This window comes from Salvelinus sp. IW2-2015, linkage group LG26 (assembly GCF_002910315.2).
Source record: "Salvelinus sp. IW2-2015 linkage group LG26, ASM291031v2, whole genome shotgun sequence".
Taxonomy (NCBI): domain Eukaryota; kingdom Metazoa; phylum Chordata; class Actinopteri; order Salmoniformes; family Salmonidae; genus Salvelinus; species Salvelinus sp. IW2-2015.
This window is the reverse complement of record NC_036866.1, coordinates 46657389-46680906: the sequence shown is the minus strand read 5'-3', so window position 1 is coordinate 46680906 and position 23518 is coordinate 46657389. Positions and strand designations below refer to the sequence as shown.

At 40.6% G+C, this 23518-nt stretch overlaps 1 protein-coding gene across 1 annotated transcript; it reads left to right on the top strand.

The window, feature by feature from the left end:
* The first annotated feature begins 5957 nt into the window (after positions 1–5957).
* On the top strand, positions 5958–19852 carry LOC111952865 (troponin I, slow skeletal muscle-like). Its single transcript, XM_023971823.2, has 8 exons — positions 5958–6100; positions 16051–16082; positions 16194–16248; positions 16925–17056; positions 17703–17792; positions 18963–19136; positions 19343–19422; positions 19539–19852. Coding segments are annotated over exons 2-8 (543 nt in total). The 5' UTR covers positions 5958–6100; positions 16051–16071; the 3' UTR covers positions 19540–19852.
* Positions 19853–23518: the final 3666 nt, after the last annotated feature.

The following is a 23518-nucleotide window of genomic DNA, read 5'->3' as shown; positions in this document are numbered from 1 at the left end:
TATATTATCATAATTAAGCAATAGGGCCCGGGTGGGTGTGATATATGGCCAAATAAAATTGGATTGGTCACATACACATATTTAGCAGATGTTATTGCGGGTGTAGCGAAATGCTTGTGTTCCTAGCTCCAACAGTGCGGTAATATCTAACAATTCACAACAATACACACAAATCTAAAAGTGAAATATTTCCTTGGTATATTGCCCTGGTATATTGGCCATATTCCACAAACCCCTGAGGTGCCTTATTGCTGTTTACCAAAGTAATTAGAGCAGTATGTTTTGTCATACCCATGACATATGGTCTGATATACTACTGTACCATAACTGTCAGCATTCAGGATAAAACCACCCCGAATGCTGATTGGCTGACAGCCGTGGTATATCAGACCATATACCACAGGTATGACAAGAACATTTACTTTTACTGCTCTAATTATGTTGGTAACCAGTTTATAATAGCAACAAGGCACCTAAGTGGTTTGTGGTATATTGCCAATACACAGCTAAGAGCTGTATCCACTCCGCATTGCGTTGTGCCTAAGAACAGCCTTTAGCCGTGGTATATTGGCCATATACCACACCCCCTTGGGCATTATTGCTTAAATATATCATCCATATTATGAGTTGGTCATAGAGGCAGATAATCATCTATAAATATATATTATTTAACAAATCTGCCAATATAGAATTTATAGAATTCTCTATACTTCCTGTTGAAGGCGGAACGAGCAAGAGCTCGGTTTTATTGTTTTGTTCTTAGTAGCTAGCTAACTTTTAGTTTGGATTCTGTGACGCAGTTGGCATCAGTTCCTGAGATTGCTAGTCTCTGTCCAGTGATCCTGCCTACAAAGGATGGGTCTGAGGAGCTATTTGGCATTGCAGCTATTTACATATCAAGCTAGTGGGGTTTTCTTGAGGGCTTGAATGCAGCCCGCGACGCGGTTAGCATCTGTGGCTGGGACCGCAGATTGTCCCGGGTTTGTGGCTGTGCAGATCCCTGCTGTTTGTTGTTGTCAATCTTCCCTGTGACCTGCCCTGTCTGGAACTGTGAGGAGTAACAGCGTAACCTACGTTGCTAGCTATCATGACAAAGACCAAAGCCGGGGGGAGTACCGTTGAGGACAGTGCTGGTGTCTCTCTATTACATGTGAAGAATCTTTTAAACAAACAAAAAGAGTTCTACAAGCAGTTGTTGCAACAACAAGAAAATAGCTTCAAGTTTTTTGTCCAAATACTGGTCGATTCAACTAATAAAATAATGGACAACCTGGCCAGAGAGGTACAGGACCTGAAGAACAGTTTGCAGTTCTCCCAGGGTCAGCACGATGAGTTGAAACAGGAGAACGGCAAGATGACAGTAATCTGTAAGTCATTGAGAGAGCACATCAGCGCTGTGTGTGAATCCATGATAACAATGACGGATAAATCAGACTATCTCGAGGGACAATCAAGGCGGAACAACATGGTTGTAGACAGAATTGCAGAATCTCCACATGAGACCTGGACGGAGTCTGAGGACAAAGTGAGGGAAATGATCTCTGAGAAATTGAAGATGGACCACAGGAAGATTGAGGTGGAGCACGCCCACAGGACTAGAAAACCCACCGCAGTCCCAGGTGACAGGCCCGATAGTGGTCAAGTTCCTGAGATTCACGGACAAGATAGCTGTTCTGGAAAGAGCCCAGATCTTGAGAGGAACGTATATCTTCCTCAATGAGGACTATCCTGAAGCTGTGTGCCAGAAGTGGAAAGATACTGATCCCAGCCATGAATGCTGTCTTTGTTTGCTCTTTTCGGTATTGTGTCTATATCTGAAGCTACCCAGGAAAGGGCTGAAAATAGCCCATATTAATATATGCAGCCTTAGAAAAAAGGTTAATGAAATCAATAACTTGCTAACATCAGATAACATTCATATATTAGCCATTTCTGAGACTCACTTAGATAATTCATTTGATGATACAGCAGTAGCAATACAAGGATATAAAATCTATAGAAGAGATCGAAATGCTTATGGGGAGGTGTTGTTGTATATATTCAGAGCCATGCCCCTGTAATGCTTAGAGAAGATCTTATGCCAAGTGTTATTGAAGTGTTGTGGTTGCAGGTTCACCTGGCACATTTAAAGTATTTTCTTTTAGGGTGTTGCTATAGGCCACCAAGTGTCAACAGTCGGTATTTAAATAAAATGCTTGATAGTGTATGTGATGTAAACAGAGAGGTTTACATTCTTGGGGACCTGAATATTGACTAGTTTTCAACAAGCTGTCCTCTCAAGAGAAAGCTTCTCACTGTAACCAGTGTCTGTAATCTGGTTCAGGTTATTAATCAACCTACCAGGGTGTTTACAAACACTACAGGAACAAGATCATCCACATGCATCGATCACATGTTTACTAATACTGTAGAACTTTGTTCTAAAACTGTATCAATACCCATTGGATGCAGTGATCACAATATAGTGGCTGTATCCAGGGAAGTCAAAATTCCAACAGCTGGGCCTAAAATAGTACATAAGAGATCATACAAAAGATTTTGCTGTGACTCTTATGTGGATGATGTTAAAAAATATTTGGTCTGATGTGATTAATAAGGAGCATCCAGATTCTGCACTGATGAATTTATTAAATTGCTTATTCCAAGTATTGATATGGGTTAAAAGAGATGGGTTAAAAGGAGTGGCTAATAAGTCTGGCTGCTCATCTAACTGTCTGACTTACAAAAAATTGAGAAATTATGTGACTAAACTCAACAAAAATAAGTAACTGTATTATGAATGTCACGTTCTGACCATAGTTCTTGTGTGTTGTGTTTGTTTTAGTGTTGGTCAGGACGTGAGCTGGGTGGGCATTCTATGTTGTGTGTCTAGTTTGTCTGTTTCTGTGTTCGGCCTAATATGGTTCTCAATCARAGGCAGCTGTCAATCGTTGTCCCTGATTGAGAATCATATATAGGTGGCTTGTTTTGTGTTGGGGATTTGTGGGTGGTTGTTTCCTGTGTCAGTGTTTGTGCCACACGGGACTGTTACGGTTAGTTCGTTTGTTATTTTGTATGGTGTCTTGTTTTCGTGTATATTAAATCATGGAAACTTACCACGCTGCACATTGGTCCTCCGATCCTTCTCGCCTCTCCTCGTCCGAGGAGGAGGAAGAGCTAGACTGCCGTTACAATGAAGCCAAGATCAATAATATAAAGAATGATGTCCTTTCAATGAAATTATGGGCAGAAAGACAAATTCAACTCCATATTTCATCGAATCAGATGGCTTATTCATCACAAAAGCATTTGACATTGCCAATTATTTTTATGATTACTTCGTTTGCAAAGTGGGCAAACTTAGGCAGGAAATGCCAACAACGAACAGTGAGCCATCGTATTCATGCATACAAAATCAATAATGAAAGAAAAGCATTCCAAGTTAGAATTTTGTAAAGTTAGTGTTGGAGAGGTGGAAAATGTATTGTTATCGATCAATAATGACAAACCTCCTGGCATTGACAACTTAGATGGAAAGCTACTGAGGATGGTAGCTGACTCTATAGCCACTCCTATCTGTCATATTTTTAATCTGAGCCTAGAGGAAAGTCTTTGTCCTCAGACCTGGAGGGAAGCCAAAGTAATTCCGTTACCCAAGAGTGGTAAAGTGGTCATTACTGGTTCTAAAAGCAGACATATAAGCTTACTGCCAGCTCTTAGCAAACTGTTGTGCAATGCTATTTCTCTGTAAACAAATTAACAATAGACTTTCAGCATGCTTATAGAAAAGGGCACTCAACATGTACTGCACTGACACAAATGACTGATGATTGGTTGAAAGAAATTGACAATAAAAGATTGTGGGAGCTGTACTGTTAGATTTCAGTGCAGCCTTTGATATTATTGACCATAACCTGTTGTTGAAAAAACATACAGTATGTGTTATGGCTTTTCAACCTCTGCCATATCGTGGATTCAGAGTTATCTATCTAATAGATCTCAAAGGGTTTTCTTTAATGGAAGTTTCTCTGTCAAACATATAAAGTGTGGTGTACCACAGGGAAGCTCTCTAGGCCCTCTACTCTTTTATATTTTTTACCAATGACCTGCCACTAGCATTAAACAAAGCATGTGTGTCCATGTATGCTGATGATTTAACCATATACGCATCAGCAACCACAGGTAATGAAGTCACTGAAACCCTTAACAAAGAATTGCAGTCTGTTTTGGAATGGGTGGCCATTCCAAAACATTCTGAACATCTCTAAAACTAAGGGCATTTTATTTGGTGCAAATCATTCCCTAAGTTCTAGACCTCAGCTGAATTTGGTAATGAATCGTGTGGCTGTTGAACAAGTTGAGGCATTACCTTATATTGTAAACTGTCATGGTCAAAACATATAGATTCAATGGTTGTAAAGATAGGGAGAGGTCTGTCCGTAATAAAGAGATGCTCTGCTTTTTTGACACCACACTCCAAAAAGCAAGTTCTGCAGGCTCTAGTTTTGTCCAATCTTGATTATTGTCCAGTCGTGTGGTCCAGTGCTGAAAGGAAAGACCTAGTTAAGCTGCAGCTGGCCCACAACAGAGTGGCACGTCTTGCTCTTCATTGAGAATCAGAGGGCTGATATAAATACTATGCATGCCAGTCTCTCTTGGCTAAGAGTTGAGGAGAGACTGACTGCATCACTTCATCTTTTTATAAGAAACATTAATGTGTTGAAAATCCCAAATTGTTTGCATACTCAACTTACACACAGCTCTGACACACACACACTTAGCCCACCAGACTTGCCACCAGGGGTCTTTTCACAGTCCCCAAATCCAGAACAAATTCAAGAAAGTGTACAGTATTTTATAAAGCCATTATTACATGGAACTTCCATCTCATATTGCTCAAATAAACAGCAAACCTGGTTTCAAAAAACAGATAAAGCAACACCTCACGGCGAAACTCCTCTCCCCTATTTGATCTAAGTAGTTTGTGTGTATGCATTGATATGTAGGCTACGTGTGCTTTTAAAAATGTTTTTTTTAATGTAGTTCTGTCCTTGAGCTGTTCTTGTCTATTAATGTTCTGTATTATGTTTCAAGTTTTGTGTGAACCCCAGGAAGAGTAGCTGCTGTTTTTGCAACAGCTAATAGGGATCCTAATAAAATACCAAATACTCTAGAGAAGTCATTATTTTTGCAATATATATATTTTTTTAAATAATCTGCTATTTCAACAATACCGTTATCTGTAATTAATGTGTTGTTGGTTCTCCATGTAAAAAAAGAGTATGGTTGTATTTTCTACATGATATCATATTCTTGCAGGACCTTTGCAAAGACCAACAGCAAAAGATTCATGTTGTAGATGACGAACGATACAACATTGAAATCAAAGTGGGGAAAAACAATATAGAGGTATGCTATGTTAAAGTATTCCTTATGTCCACATCACCCAACCACAAACCTGTCCACAATCCTGACAAACCCTACATCATCTATTTTACAGTCATTTTTTATGGTAACATTCCTAGCTACAGGGCCTTCGGGAAATATTCAGACCCCTTGACTTTTTCCACATTTTGTTATTTTACAGCCTTATTCTAAAATTGACTATTTAAAAAAAAAAATCAATCAACACACAATATCCCATAGTGACAAAGCGAAAACAAGTTTTAGACATTTTTGCAAATGTAAACTCCATTTTAGGACATCCCTATGACAAAACTCCATACTCTGTACAAAGTTCTAAAGGTGTAGGTATGATACTGGTCCAGAGAAAGGGTTTAGAGGTGATTGTAGCAATAAATGCTATATGCCAACTTGCCACCAACAGGTGGAGTCAGAACCATGAGACAGACAGACAGTGTACCGCCCCAAACGTCCAAGTCCATAAAAGTATTTTATTACAGCACTTACCTGCCTGAATAACATTTAGATGCTATGTGCAACAGTAAACGTCAATGTCAGTGGGAGAGTGACTCGGACAGAGAGCAGTCTATTTTAGTGAGCCATTCACACAGGGGTTAGAAACTATAAATCTGAATGATTTTTCCCCTATCCGCTCTCAGCTACTCTCCCAGCCTAAACTCCCTCACTCTCTCCCTCAGCTTTTTCCTACACCTTAAAGGTAGGGTATGTCTCAATGACTACTTTGGCTTAATATTAAGAAACGTACGTTTTTAAAATGTAATCTTCTGTGTGGATGAAATGTATTGGTGAAATGGTTGAGGAGAGCGGTGGAAAACAGTTTGGGAATGTGTAACTTTTCAGCATAGTCAATTGTATTTATTTCTGGAGGGCTGCTTGAATTCAGAATGGAAATGTATGGTATAAGATGAAGACACATTGGATTAACATTTTGCTGAAGACTGACAGTGAATAGTTAGTGTTAATTAGTTCACATGCCTTCGAATAAGTGGGTTATGGAGTCTTATTGACACCTATGCAGAGACTCTGGTCAGTTATGGAGATAAATGTTAACACCATACATTGTAAAGCTTAGATATTCAACAAATGTTACAATGTTTAAATTTCACAATAATTATTTAAATATAACATTTTGGCAAACCTTTGTTTGTTTTCAAATAAACCAGAGCTGCATTTGAAATTGTTAATAAAATGTAAATGTGTTGTAAAGGGTTTTTATTTTGTTAAAAAACCTCTTAAGGATCGGACCTTTTTTCCCAATTTTCGGCTAAAATTACATACCCAAATATAACTGCCTGTAGCTCAGGACCTGAAGCAAGGATATGCATATTCTCCATACCATTTTTTTATTTTATTTACCCATGTAGGCTAGTTGAGAACAAGTTCTCATTTACAACTGCGACCTGGCCAAGATAAAGCAAAGCAGTTCGACACATACAACAAAACAGAGTTACACATGGAATAAACAAACATACAGTCAATAATACAGTAGAAAGTTTCTATATACGACCATTGTGTGCAAATGAGGTAGGATATGAGAGGTAAGGCAATAAATAGACCATGGTTGCGAAGTAATTACATATAGCAATTAAACACTGGAATGGTAATGTGCAGAAGATGAATGTGCAAGTAGAGATACTGGGGTGCAAAGGAGCAAGATAAATAAATACCTATGGGATGAGGTAGTTGGATGGGCCATTTACCGATGGGCTATGTACAGGTGCAGTTGCTGTGAACTGCTCTGACAGCTGGTACTTAAAGCTAGTGAGGGAGATATGAGTCTCAGCTTCAGTATTTTTGTAGTTCGTTCCAGTCATTGGCAGCAGAGAACTGCCAAAGGATGAATTGGCTTTGGGGTGACCAGTGAGATATCAAATCAAATTTTATTTGTCACATACACATGGTTAGCAGATGTTAATGCGAGTGTAGCGAAATGCTTGTACTGCAGAACCTGCAGTTCTCTGCTGCCACAGTTCTACGGGTGGGTGCTGCTATGGTGACCAGTGAGCTGAGATAAGGCGGGGCTTTACTAGCAGAGACTTGTAGATGACCTGGAGCCAGTGGGTTTAGCGACGAGTATGAAGCGAGGGCTAGCCAACGAGAGCATACAGGTCGCAGTGGTGGGTAGTATATGGGGCTTTGGTGACAAAACGGATGGCACTGTGATAGACTGCATCCAATTTGTTGAGTAGAGTGTTGGAGGCTATTCTGTAAATGACATCGCCAAAGTCGAGGATCGGTAGGATGGTCAGTTTTACGAGGGTATGTTTGGCATCATGAGTGAAGGATGCTTTGTTGCGAAATAGAAAGCCGATTCTAGATTTAATTTTGGATTGGAGATGCTTAATGTGAGTCTGGAAGGAGAGTTTACAGTCTAACCAGACACCTAGGTATTTGTAGTTGTCCACATATTTTAAGTCAGAACCGTCCAGAGTAGTGATGGACGGACGGGCAGGTGCGGGCAGCGATCGGTTGAAGAGCATGCATTTAGTTTTACTTGCATTTAGAGCAGTTGGAGGCCACGGAAGAAGAGTTGTATGGCATTGAAGCTCGTCTGGAGGTTAGTTAACACAGTGTCCAAAGAAGGGCCAGAGGTATACAGAATGGTGTCGTCTGCGTAGAGGTGGATCAGAGAATCACCAGCAGCAAGAGCGACATCATTGATGTATACAGAGAAGAGAGTCGGGCCGAGAATTGAACCCTGTGGCACCCCCATAGAGACTGCCAGAGGTCCGGACAACAGGCCCTCCGATTTGGACACCACTGAACTCTATCAGAGAAGTAGTTGGTAAACCAGGCGAGGCAATCATTTGAGAAACCAAGGCTGTTGAGTCTGCCGATGAGAATGTGGTGATTGACAAAGTCGAAAGCCTTGGCCAGGTCGATGAATACAGCTGCACAATAATGTTTCTTATCGATGGCGGTTAGGATATCGTTTAGGACCTTGAGCGTGGCTGAGGTGCACCCATGACCAGCTTTTTTTTTGTTGAAAGGAAACACTTTGAAGTTTGTGGAAATGTGAAATTAATGTAGAAGAATATAACACATTAGATCTGGTAAAATATAATATAAAGAAAAAACATGTGTTTAAATCCATTTTAAAAAGTTCAAACTGAAATGCAAGAGAAAGGCCATTATCTGACAATAGGCACAATTTAGATTTTGGCCAGATGGCTGCAGTGTATGTGCAAAGTTTTAGACTGATCAAAATTAACTATTATATTTCTGTTCAAAATGTTGCATCAAGTCTGCCCAAATGTGCTTAATTGGTCATTATATACATTTTCAAGTACATAACTGTACTCATAACTGTACTCGTCAAACAATAGCCTAGTATGTTTTCACTGTAATAGCTACTGCAAATTGGGCAGTGCAGTTAGATTAACAAGAATTTCTAAGCTTTCTGCCCATATAAGATATGTCTATGTCCTGGGAAATGTTCTTGTTACTTACAACATCATGCTAATCACATTAGCGCACATTAGCTCAACTGTCCCGAGGGTGGGACATCGATCTGTAAAGATCTTTAAGAGATAAAAGTGCAGTGCATGCCCTCACATTTCCCCAAAAATATGTATATGTGATACAGTTTAATCGAAAAGTATTCAGACCCCTTGACTTTTTACACATTGTTTACGTTACAGCCTTAATCTAAAATGGTTAAATAAAAAACTGCATCATCAATCAACACACAATACCCCATAATGAAAGCAAAACAGGTTTTTAGATTTTTTGCAAATGTATACATAAAAAAACAAGAAATACCTCGAAATTGAGCTCAGATGCATCCTGTTTCCATTGATCATCCTTGAGATGGGCCTTGGTCAGGGAGGTGACCAAGAACCTGATGGTCACTTTGACAGAGCTGGGAGAACCTTCCAGAAGGACAACCATCTCTGCAGCACTCCACTAATCAGGCCTTTATGGCAGAGTGGCCAGACGGAAGCCACGAATCAGTAAAAGGCACATGACAGCCCACTTGGAGTTTGCCAAAAGGCACCTAAAGGACTCTCAGACCATGAGAAACAAGATTCTCTGGTCTGATGAAACCAAGCTTGAACTCTTTGGCCTGAAATCCAAGCGTCACGTGTAGAGGAAACCTGGCACCATCCCTACGGTGAAGCATGGTGGTGGCAGCATCATGCTGTGGGGATGTTTTTCAGCGCCAGGGACTGGGAGACTAGTCAGCATCAAGGGAAAGATTAACGGAGCAAAGAGAGGCAGGACAACAGGACAATGACCCTAAGTACACAGCCAAGGCATCACAGAAGTGGCTTCGGGATAAGTCTCTGAATGTCCTTGAGTGGCCCAGCTAGAGCCCAGACTTGAACCCAATCGAACATCTCTGGAGAGACCTGAAAATAGCTATGCAGCGACACTCCCCACCAACCTAACAGAGCTTGAGAGGATCTGCAGAGAAGAATGGGAGAAACTCCCCAAGTACAGGAGGTGTGCCAAGCTTGTAGCGTCATACCCAGGAAAACTTGAGGCTGTAATCGCTGCCAGAGGTGCTTGTTAGCTGGCTCGGCGGTCTGAAATGGAGGCCGCTATTAAACGTTTCCAACATTGCAGGAGTTGCGTTTACTTTGCTTTGTTCCTGGACAATGTGATCCGCGTTGACTTTCAATGCAAGCAACTGCTTGCTTGCGGAGGACTACAGGAGCGAAATAGCTACTCTTAGCAAGCAAGTAGCAAACCTACATAAGCAACTGGGGAACCCACGCCCACCTACTTTTTATTTTTCTTTCACCCAAGTAGCCGGACGCCGCTCTGGTGGATGTTTCACCGCCGTGTCGGCTCCCCACAGCCGACTGGCCGGTGCTGGGCAGGGCACCATCCCCGAAGGGGTATCGCCCTTCCCTGGAGAATGGAGCTGATCTCGACCCAATCAACCAGCCATGGAGGTACGTCACTCGCCGTAGAAGTCGAAGAAGGCGTCCTCTGTCAACGGGGGTTTCCATAGAGATGTTGAGCCCGGAACTGGCACAGACCAGAAACAGCTTTGCCGCCCGCCCTGGATCCAGAGGTTCCGGCGCCTTCGTCCTTGGTGGCTTCCCAATCAAGATCGGATCCGGAGGAACCTGCGTCTTCGTCCTCGGCTCTGTTTCCCTCTCCGGTGGCTTCTACATTGGGTTCAGATCCTCGGAGCTCCCAGCCTCACCAGACCGTGTGGCTGCCTGAGAGACCGGCCCATTCAACATCACCAGCTGTCATCATAGGCAGCTCTATGGTGAGAAACATCTCGGTCCCCAAGGCAAAAACCCTGTGCTACCCAGGAGCACGAGTACAGGACATAACAAGGCTGCTTCTGACTGTTCTACCACAGATGCCGGGAGCTGACACTGTCGTAGTCCATGTGGGGTCAAATGACATCAGGAGGGCTAGCTCAGTACATTTGAAAATGTATTTTAAAGAACTGATTTTAGCATTAAAAGACTCCAAAAAACGGCCAATTATTTCAGGTCCAGAACCATCGTTGGGCCATGGGTGTGAAAGATTCAGCAGACTGCTGGCATTACACATCTGGCTAAAAGACTACTGTAGCTCTGCTGGAGTCACCTTTATTGATAACTTGAGTCCATCCAAATCATCTTGGCTCCTGGATTCCGTTCACACATTTCAAGCCTGTGATGAAACAATGACTGGTAAATGATCCCAGACCAGCTCAGTTCATCCCTACCATTGTGACAACTAGTTGTCATAATGCTGCATCAAATGTACATGATCTTAGGGGCATTGGTCAAACACAATGTAAGTAATTTAATTTATGTACCCCTAATTGCTCCGAATACATCTGTTTATCCTACAGCTATTGTAAGCAGTAATCATGAGCCTATAAACCAGAGTTACACTGTTAGCACTGAGGCGGTGTGCCATAGTAGGAAGACCACTTTATGCAGCTCACCCTGCACTATCAGCTCCAATGTAAATAACATGAGTAAGTCTACCTCTGATAAGCTTCCCAGGAAAGCATTAAAAACAATCAAGCAACCCAGACAAGTGCTAAAAATAGCCCATATTAACATATGTAGCCTAAGAAACAAGGTCCATGAAGTCAACAACTTGCTTGTAACAGATGATGTTCATATTCTGACTACCTCTGAAACTCACTTAGATAATACCTTTGATGATGCAGTGGTAGTAATACATGGTTATAACATCTACCGAAAGACAGACATGCTGCGGTCTATATTCAGAAGCACATTTCTGTAAAGCTTAGAGACGATCTAATGTTAAATACTGTTGAAGTAATATGGCTACAGGTCCATCTTCCTCACATAAAGCCCATTATTGTGGGAAGCTGCTAACAGTCAAAATCTGGATAATATGTGTGAAATGCTTGATAATGTATGTGATATCAACAAAGAAGTAAATTTTCTGGTTGATTTAAATATTGACTGGCTGTCATCAAGCTGCACACTCAGGAAAAAACATCAAACTGTAACCAGTGCCTGCAACCTGAATCAGGTTGTCAGTCAACCTACCAGGGTAGTTACAAACAGCACAGGAATTAAATCATCATCATGTATTGATCACATTTTTACTAACGCTACAGATATTTGCTTTAAAGCAGTATCCAAATCTATAGGGTGTAGTGATCCCAATATAATAGCCATATCTAGGAAAACCAAAGTTCCAAAGGCTGGGCCTAATATAGTGTATAAGAGGTCATACAAGAGGTTTTGTGGTGATTCATATGTTGATGATGTAAAGAATATTTGCTGGTCTGTGGTGTGTAATGAGGAGCAACCAGACGCTGCACTTGACGCATTTATGGAACAACTTATTCCAGTTACTAATAAGCATGCACCCATTAAGAAAATGACTGTAAAAACTGTTAAATCACCTTGGATTGATGAGGAATTGAAAAATTGAATGGTTGAGAGGAATGAGGCAAAAGGTCTGGCAGCCCAAGTGATTAACAAACATACTGCAAATTAAGAAATCATGTGACTAAACTAAATAAAATAAAAAATAAACTACACTATGAAACAAAGATAAATTCTATCAAGAATGATAGTAAAAAGGTTCCGGGCACCTTAAATTACATTTTGAGAAAAAAAGCCAACTCGGCTCCTTCATTTATTGAATCAGATGGTTCATTCATCACAAAGCCCACTGATATTGCAAACTACTTCAATTACTTTTTCATTGGCAAAATAATAACATTTAGGGATGACATGCCAGCAACAAACGCTGACACTACACATCCAAGTATATCGGACCAAATTATGAAAGATAAGAATTATACTTTTGAATTCCGTAAAGTCAGTGTGGAAGACGTGAAAAAAGTATTGTCTATCATCAATGACAAGCCACCAGGGTCTGACAATTGAGATGGAAAGTTACTGAGGATAATAGTAGATGATATTGCCACTCCTATTTGCCACATCTTCAATTTAAGCATACTAGAGAGCGTGTGCCCTCAGGCCTGGAGGGAAGCTAAAGTCATTCCGCTACCCAAGAATAGTAAAGCCCCCTTTACTGGCTCAAATAGCCGACCAATCAGCCTGTTACCAACACTTAGTAAACTTCTGGGAAAAAATGGTGTTTGACCAGATACAATGCTATTTTACAGTAAACAAATTGGCAACAGAATTTCAGCATGCTTATAGGGAAGGACACTCAACAAGCACAGCACTTACACAAATGACTGATGATCATCATACGCCCCAGTGGGGGCTGTCTTGTTAGACTGCAGTGCAGCTTTTGACATTATTGATCATAGCCTGCTGCTGGAAAAACGTATGTTATGGCTTTACACCCCCTGCTATAATGTGGATAAAGAGTTATTTGTCTAACAGAACACAGAGGGTGTTCTTTAATGGAAGCCTATCAAATATAATACAGTTAGAATCAGGAATTCCCAAGGTGTCACGTTCACTATCTTCAAACTCCCTGTCATAAATAAGTCAAGGCGCAGCGTGCATGTAATTCCACATCTTTAATCGAAGTGAAACCTTCACAAAAAACAGGTAAACAGAAACCGAACGTGACGCAACCGTGGCGCACACAAACACTCACAGAAAATAAATAATTACCCACAAACACAGGTGGGAAAAAGGCTGCCTAAGTATGATTCCCAATCAGAGACAACAATAGACAGCTGCCTCTGATTGGGAACCATACCCGGCCAACAAAGAAATAGAAAACTTGAATGCCCACCCACATCACACCCTGACCTAACCAAAGAGAGAAATAAAAAGGTTCTCTAAGGTCAGGGCGTGACACCAGGGTAGCTGTTTAGGCTCCTTTTACTAACGACATGCCACTGACTTTGAGTAAAGCCAGAGTTTCTATGTATGCGGATGACTCAACACTATACACATCAGCTACTACAGTGACTGAAATGACTGCAACACTCAACAAAGAGCAGTTAGTTTCAGAGTGGATGGCAAGGAATAGGTTAGCCCTAAATATTCCAAAACTAAAAGCATTGTATTTGGAACAAAACACTCACTAAACCCTAAACCTCAACTAAATCTTGTAATAAATAGTGTGGAAATTGAGCAAGTCGAGATGACTAAACAGCTTGGAGTAACACTAGATTGTAACCTGTCAGGGTTAAAACATATTGATCTAGTAGTAGCTAAGATGGGGAGAAGTCTGTCTATAATAAAGCGATGCTCTGCCTTCTTAACAACATTATCAACAAGGCAGGTCCTACAGGCCCTAGTTTTGTCACACCTTGACTACTGTTCAGTCGTGTGGTCAGGTGCCACAAAAAAGGACTTAGGAAAATTGCAATTGGCTCAGAACAGGGCAGCACGGCTGGCCCTTGGATGTACACAGAGAGCTAATATTAATAATATGCATGTCAATCTCTCCTGGCTGAAAGTGGAGGAGAGATTGACATCATCACTACTTTTATTTATGAGAGGTATTGACATGTTGAATGCACCGAGCTGTCTGTCTAAACTACTGGCACACAACTTGGACACCCATGCATACCCCACAAGACATGCCACCAGAGGTCTCTTCACAGTCCCCAAGTCCAGAACAGACTTTGGGGGGCACACAGTACTACATAGAGCCATGACTACATGGAACTCTATTTCACATCAAGTAACTGATGCAAGCAGTAAAATTTGATTTAAAAAACGGATAAAAAAAACACCTTATGGAACAGCAGGGACTGTTGAAGCAACCAAACATTGGCACAGACACATGCATACACACACACACACACACACACACACAACACAACACACACACACACACACACACACACACACAAACACACACACACACACACACACACACACACCACACACAACACACACACACACACACACATACGATAACAAACGCACTATTACATACACATGGATTTAGTACTGTAGATATTGTGGTAGTGGTGGAGTAGGGGCCTGAAGGCACACAGGTGTTGTGAAATCTGTAAATGTATTGTAATGTTTTAAAATTGTATAAACTGCCTTAATTTTGCTGGACCCCAGGAAGAGTAGCTGCTGCTTTGGCAGCAGCTAATGGGATCCATAATAAATACAAATTCGTTGGATCATGGACTCTACAAGGTGTCGAAAGTGCTCCACCGGGATGCTGGCCCATGTTGACTCCAACGCTTCCCACAGTTGTGTCAAGTTGGCTGGATTTCCTTTGGTGGTGGACTATTCTTGATTCACACGGGAAACTGTTGAGCCTGAAAAACCCAGTAGCGTTGCAGTTCTTGACACAAACCACTGCACCTGGCACCTACTGTACTACTGTACCCCTTTCAAAGGCACTTACATTTTGTCTTACTCATTCACCCTCACATCCTGTGAGCTTCAAATAACAAGAGCCCTCTCTGCCTTACATACTGAACACATTTCAAAAGTTTACAATAAAATACCTCCCTTCCTCAAGTATGGACACGGGCCTCTATGGACTTGGACACGGGCCTCTATTGGACTGGACACGGGCCTCTATTGGACTTGGACCCAAGGCCTCTATTGGACTTGGACACAGGCCTCTGACTTGGCACTCTATTGGACGGCATTGGATCAGCCTCTATTGGACTTGGACACAGGCCTCTATTGGAACTTGACACAGGCTCTATTTTTGGACTTGGACACAGGCCTCTATGTACTTGGACACAGCCTCTATTGGACCACAGCCTCTATTGGACTTGGACACAGCCTCTAATGGCTTGCAGGCTCTATGTGGACACAGGCCTCTATTGTACTTTGGACACAGGCCTCTATTGGACTTGGACACAGGCCTCCTATTGGACTTGGACCACAGGCCTCTATTGGACTTGACACAGGCCTCTATTGGACTTGGACACAGGCCTCTATTGGACTTGGACACAGGCCTCTATTGGACTTGGACACAGGCCTCTATTGGACTTGGACACAGGCTTAACCAGCAGTGCACATTAAATGATCTAAAAGAGGTCCAATGAGGCAACATGAGGCAACAATTTGTGAAAGATACACTACATTGTATTTGCAATATATTTTTCAACCAAATACATAAAAATAAAAAAAGAAGATTATTACAAAATGTATATATATTTTTTAGCACCAGTTGATAAAAAGGCCAACCTGGATGCTCATGAACTGTATATAAGCCTGAATGTTCTGTTGTTTAGTTTTTTTGTTTGTGTGGAGGGTGAAAATACTAACTTCCTCTACCTCCAAATTTCAGGACTAAGACAACAAGGGAAACATGGCGGACGCGTAAGTATTGATGTTGACGTGTGCATTGGAAAGATTAACCACATCATATAACAGAACAGCACATCTCTATGTTCTCTATTTCTCCCCCTCTGTAATTTAATGCTGACACAGGCCCAAACCAAAAGAAAAGTCCAAGATCTCCTCAGCCCGACGATTGGGGTTGAAGGTGAGCATTGGCATCCATGGTCAACACAAGAAAAAAACATGTAGTCTTACACTGTCGGAGCTAGAAGCACAAGCATTTCGCTACACCCGCAATAACATCTGCTAATCACGTGTATCAAATAAGATTTGATTTGATTTGAGATATGAACAGTATATAAACCAGTGGAGGCTGCTGAGGGGAGGACGGCTCATAATAATGGCTGGAATGGAGTCAATGGAATGGCATCAACCACATGGAAACCACATGTTTGATGTGTTTGATACCATTCCATTGACTCCATTCCAGCCATTATTATGAGCCGTCCTCCCCTCAGCAGCCTCCACTGACATAAACAGAACGCATGTCATAACGCGTAGCTCATGTGTAGCTCATGAACCCCGACCTCTTGTCACCTTTTGAACCTACGTTTACATTCCTTTGGATGTTTGTGCTTCCTATAGATCGGATTGCTGACTGTAGCTGTATACTTACTACAGATTGATCACTGCAGTTGTCAGTGGAAACTGCTGAGGGGAGGACAGATCATAATAAATGGCTATGATGAGCGAATGGAATCGCATCAAACATGTGTTTGATACAATTCCACTCATTCCGCTCCAGCCGTTATCACGAGCCCCTCCTCTCCAATTCAGATGCCACCAACCTCATGTGGTAGCTTTATGTTTCCTTCCTATAGATCAGATTGCTGACAGTAGCTGGCCAGATGCTAGAGGTTGAGACGGAGGAGAAGAAGAGAGAAAGAGAAGAAGCTCTGGCTGAGAGAGTCCCTCCTCTCAAGCTTTCTGGCTTGTCTGTGGATGAGCTCATGGTATTATTTATTTGAACTTTAGTCTGCCAGCAGCATGCCACCCTGCATCCCACTACTGGCTATCCTCTGGAGCTAAGCAGGGTTGGTCCTGGTCTGTCCCAGGATGGGAGACCAGATACTGCTAAACGTGGTGTTGGAGGGCCTGTAGGAGGCACTTTTTTGTGGTCTAAAAAAATATCTGCCCTATGTAGGATGCTGTCTTTCAGTTGGGATGTTAAAATAGGTATCCTGTGGTCATTAAATATCTCATGGCACTTATTGTAAGAGTAGGGGTGTTAACCCTGGTGTCCTGGCTAAATTCCCAATATGGCCACCTAATTAGCTCATTCCTGTAACTGTTCCCCAGGTTGTTGCTGTAGATGATAATTTTTCTCAGTAAAATAAGGGATGAAAGTATATTAGAATTTGTTTAACTAGGTGGGTCTCGTTGAGATAAAAATCTATTTTTCAACAGAGACCTGGATATAGACCTAGGTATACATACTGATACTCACATTGACATTGTATACAATACTGTTATGAGTGCATTTATGTCGCCATGTGAGGGTGTGCATAATGCATTATAATACACGACAGTTGAAATTCTTTACAGAAAGTGCAACAAAAGAAAATCTGATAAATTGTCTGTCTTTTGTTCTCTTGGCAGGATTTGTGCAAAGATCTGCACCGTAAGATCGACGTGGTAGATGAGGAGCGATACGACGTGCGACTGAAAGTTACCAAAAATGACAAGGAGGTAGGATACTCAAAAAATAATTTGTAGAAAACAAATAATTGCAGAGGGAAATGACAAAAGATCAGGGGTGTAAAGTATTAAGTAAAAATAATTTAAAGTACTACATTAAGTAGTTTTTTGGGGTTTCTTTTCTTTTTACTTCACTACATTCCTAAAGAAAAGAATGTACTTTTTACTCCATACATTTTCCCTGTCACCCAAAAGTACTTGTTACATTTTGAATACTTAGTAGGACAAGAAATTGGTACAATTCACACACTTATCAAGATAACATCCCTGGTCAAACCTACTGCCTCTGATCTGGTGGACTGACTAAACAAAAATGCTTAATTTGTAAATTATGTCTGAGTGTTGGAGAGTGCCCCTGGCTATCTGTAGATTAAAAAAAACTTAATGTAAGCAATTAGAAATTATTTATACTTTTACTTTAACTTTTGATACTTAAGTATATTTTTGAAGTTACATTTACTTTTGACACTTAAAAATATTTAAAACCAAATACTTAATTATTTTTTTGTAAAAAAAGAGAAACATTTTAAAAAGGCTGGGGTTTGGGGTTTGAGAAGTCAATGAGAGAAGTGAAAAATTCTTCCTCGGTTGTTAATTTTCTCGAAATCTAAAGGCACAACCTAGATTCAAGCCAATGTCTTACATAGCTGAACATGTCATTACTCCAACCTCATGAAAGTGACAAACAGCTTCATATCAAAGGAGTACCTTTTATTTGACGGCCTGCACAGATGCAGTTCAGTGAGAGTTGACCGTTAGACCCGATGACGTGTTTCTGTGTATGAATTTAGCTATCCAACGTCGCCATGACATCGCTATAAGCGTGATCAGGGATTTCTATTTCCATCTTCATTCTGTACTGTCTTTGATAATACAAAACACTGCCTCCCAGTGGCTATGAGTTCACAACATTAATTAAGAGGGAACGTCAGCTACAGTACATACTCGTTGCTGTACAACTGGGAAGACTACGGATCTGTCCCAAATAGCACTCTATTCCCTATATAGTGCACTACTTTTAACCAAAGCCCTATAGGGCCTGGTCAAAATTAGTGCACTATAAAGGGAATAGGGTGCCATTTGGGACATTGTCAATGGTCACAGTAAATGTGAAAGCCTGTATTGTGACTGAAAGTTTTTATGTCCTCTGTGCTCTGCCAGTGCCATGAGTTGGGGCTGAAGATCATTGAGCTGCAGAGCAAGTTCAAGAAGCCAAGCCTGAAGAAGGTGAAGATCTCAGCTGAGATGATGCTCAGTGTTCTGCTGGGCTCCAAGCACAAAGAGACAATCGACTTCAAGTCCAACCTCAAGACAGTCAAGAAAGCAGAGGAGAAGGTAAGACTGGTCCATGCTCAGTCCGTTGTACTTTGTCAAGACGTCTACTTGCTTTTACTTGTTATATTGAGCTATTATCACAGACAGTAGACATCTAAGATGCTCTTCATCTCGAATCCAAATGATGAACGTGTTTGTTTATTCTCAAGCTAGTTTATTTGTCAATGACTGATCGAGTGTCAATGATACATTTCTGGTCCCCACAGAAAGAGGAGGTTACCGACTGGCGTCAAAATGTGGATGCCATGTCAGGCATGGAGGGCAGAAAGAAGATGTTTGACGCTTGGTAAGGCACACAAAACATTGCATGTACTGAGAAGATCAATTCCTGTAGTCGGCATATTGCTACGACACAGAACTATAATTACATCTGTTTACTTTGGGATATGAAATGTTTTGCAGATTAGTGATGATTATCAAGGAAGGCTTTTGTGATTGGAGATAAAAGAAGACGCAAAACAAAAGGAGAGGGCAACTGAAGGTATCAATAATAACTGTAAGAGATAACTGAGTGAACACATGGAGAAGAAAGAAAAAGTTATGAAATATATTTGTTATTTTTTTGTACATGAAATCAAATTTTTCATTGAAATAACTATGCGAGACTGTTGAAGCAAATATAAATAGTTAAAATACGTTTTTATTAAGTATTAATACAATAGATATTGTATTTGAACAAATGCATGTCTTTATTTGCAACACCTGTATGCAGAAGTTACAAGACAATAAAAAAAATGGTTTGAGTATTTCAAGTGCAGTTTCTTGTTTAATGTACAATCCTCCACTACCGCCTGATATCAGTGTTACATTTAGGTCAGAGAAAATTGTCTTGGTTCTCTTGGCTAGGTTGGATGGGGAGGATCTCTCTGTACTTTGCTCTGTTCATCTTTCCCTCTATCCTGACTAGTCTCCCAGTCCCTGCCGCATGCCACCACCATGCTTCACCGTAGGGAGGTTTCCTCCAGATGTGATGCTTGGCATTGAGGCCAAATAGTTCAATCTTGGTTTCATCAGACCAGATAATCTTGTTTCTCAAGGTCTGAGAGTCTTTAGGTGCCTTTTGGCCAACTCCAAGCGGGCTGTCATGTTCCTTTTATTGAGGAGTGGCCTCCGTCTGGCCACTCTACCATAAAGGCCTGATTGGAGGAGTGCTGCAGATATGGCTGGAAGGTTCTCCCATCTCGACAGAGGAACTCTGAGTTCTTGGTTCCCTCCATGACAAAGGCCCTTCTCCCCCGATTGCGCAGTTTGTCCGGTCGGCCAGCTCTAGGAAGAGTTTTGGTAGTTCCAAACTTCTTCCATTTAAGAATGATGGACGCCACTGTGTTCTTGGGGACCTTCAATGCTGCATAAATGTTTTGGTACCCTTCCCCAGATCTGTGCCTCGACACAATCCTCTCTCGGAGCTCTACGGACAATTCCTTTGACCTCATGGCTTGGTTTTTGCTCTGACATGCACTGTTAACTGTGGGACCTCATATAGACAGGTGTGTGCCTTTTCAAATCATGTCCAATCATTTGAATTTACCACAGGTGGACTCCAATCAAGTTGTAGAAACATCTCAAGGATGATCAATGGAAACAGGATGCACCTGAGCTCAATTCCGAGTCGCATAGCTAAGGGTCTGAATACTTATGTAAATAAGGTATTTCTATTTTTTATTTTGTATAAATTTGCAAAAAAACGTTTTTTTACCCTGTTTTCACTTTGTCGTTATGGGGTACTGTGTGTAGATTGATGAGGGGAAAAAGTATCTAATCCATTTTGGAATAAGGCTGTAAAGTAACAAAATGTAGAAAAAGTCCAGGGGTCTGAATACTTTACGAATGCACTGCGTACTAATGTATTACTGCATTTGCATATCCCCCATCAAGAGTTGCAAGTGTTTCAACATGTACAGTATGACCTATTAATTAATAAACCAATACACTTTTCAACTCAAGTGCAAATTTAACTGCTTGTCAAATGATTATGGGGGCCTTATGGATTGCTGTGGTCGAGATGCAAGAAATATTCATTTTGTGGACAACAGGACAATACTTTTAATACACTCTCAATATACGGGATAGAAATACGTCCAGAATCCCTTACTTACTAAAACATGTTCAAAAAAATGATTTCTAATTTGTGCAACTTAGAATATTGTTGACAGAGGTACACCTGACTTATTTTAGTGCCAGTCACTGCCAGGTATACAAAACAAAAAAATGAAAGTCCTTGGGAACATTCAACTCTTATAATACAGATGAGGTTAACTAAAATCTGTGTGGTCATTATTATTTTCCAAATTACATGGCTTTGTACAGTTATGTGACATAGACGAAATTCTCTGAAATGCTGTTAGTTGTGTACACCACATATAATGTATCACTTATATAAACTTTGTTACACTCTCACATGTAGTACAACCACTTCAACTGAAATCAAGTCACTTCATCAAGTTTGTCCCCCTTCGGTCACTGTGTATGAACAGACAACCAGACAGGTGAAAAGACACACATAATTAACATCCACAGACCAGAGATTGGGATCTGCAGCATTTCACAGCAAGAAGGGGGAGGACAGTGAGTCTATTTTAGTGAACACCTCACATGAGGTCGAGAATCTATATATCTACTCACTTTCCGTCCCTCCAGCCTCACATAGACAACCAGTAACGTTACAGTAGGTTTTCTTCAAATGAAAAGTACGTTTTCAGTATTATGGTTTTGAAAGTGGCTTGCGGTCAGTATGAGTAGTCACCCCAACAAAGAGAGGTCAAGTTGAAGTAGTAAATATGAAGTTTGTTCACTTTATTTACTTGAGGATTGTTTTAGTGTGCCAACAATTTCTATTGCAATCAGTTTTTCTTTTACAATTGGATATTTTATGAATTATCGAAATACCAGAAAATTGTTATGTTATTTGTGTTACCTATCCTATTTTTGTGAGATGTTACAGAAGATAGCTAACCAATTAAGCTATTTATATGTACAATTTATGCAATCTAAAGTCTACAATAATTAAAAGGAGATCTCTTGGGAGAATACCTTCATAAACGAAATTATAGACCTACATAAAAGCATTATTTAATCAATGCCTCAAATACTAAATTCTAATGAGATATGTTTCTAAATACTAACAATATTGAATAGAAACGACATTAAATAAAGACTAAATACAAGTCAGACAGATTCATTGTGTTAATAGTACTGACTATCATTTGTTATTTAATGGTTCCTAGATCATCTCATTTTCTGTAGTTGTATCATATGTTTTATAACAGTCAATTGTTGTAGTTCTGAACGACAGGTAGCCTAGTGGTTAGAGTGTTGGGCCAATAACCAAAAAGTTGCTAGATCAAATCCCAGAGCTGACGAGGTAAAAATATGTCATTCTTGTTACGGCAGATTTCCTCCTCTTCGTCAGAAGAGGAGGTGTAGGGATCGGACCAAAACGCAGAGTGGAAAGTGTCCATGTTTTATTAAACTGAACACTAAACGAAACAAAATAGCAAAAGAGAATCTAACCGACAAACAGTCCCATGTGGCACAACTACATACACGGAAGACAATCACCCACAAAAACCCAACACCAAACAGGCTACCTTAATATGGTTCTCAATCAGGGACAACGATTGACAGCTGCCTCTGATTGAGAACCATATCAGGTCAAACACAGAAATAGACAAAACAGACACAAAACATAGAATGCCCACCCAACTCATGTCCTGACCCACTAAAACAAACAATTAACACAATAACTAGGGTCAGAACGTGACAATTCTGCTCCTGAACAAGGCAGTTAACCCATTGTTCCTAGGCTGTCATTGTAAATACAAATTTGTTCTCAACTGACTTGCCTAGTTAAATAAAGGTAAAATGAAAAAAACAAGCCAAAATGTAAATTGATAACCTGGCAGAATGAACATGAATGTCATCCAAACCAACGACATGTTTTTAGAAAGTTGAAATACATTTTTGCATGCTCATCACTTGTATTGTCCATAATATAGTGACATAGTTGAGATTTTTTTTTTTTTGTCCATTTTAGTCATCTTTTTCCTTGACAGGCGACACACAGAACCGCAGCCATGTCTGAAGCGTAAGAATCCACGTCTTACCACATTTTCTTACATTGCTGTCAACGTTGACAGAAAATAGCAGCTATAATAACAATATAAATATGACCATCTTCCTCTTTGTCTGTTTTTCATCTTTATCTCAAATGTACTGTCTGTCCAGGCCGGTAAGTTCATTGTCATATTCAAACCAGGACAAATTAATCCTGCTTCTGCAGTTGACTATTGTGACAGGTCTAATGTCACTCACGATCATTTATGCCTCATTGCCCTTTGGCTAGAAGTAGCCATTGGAACAGAACACAAATCATGTCATGTCAG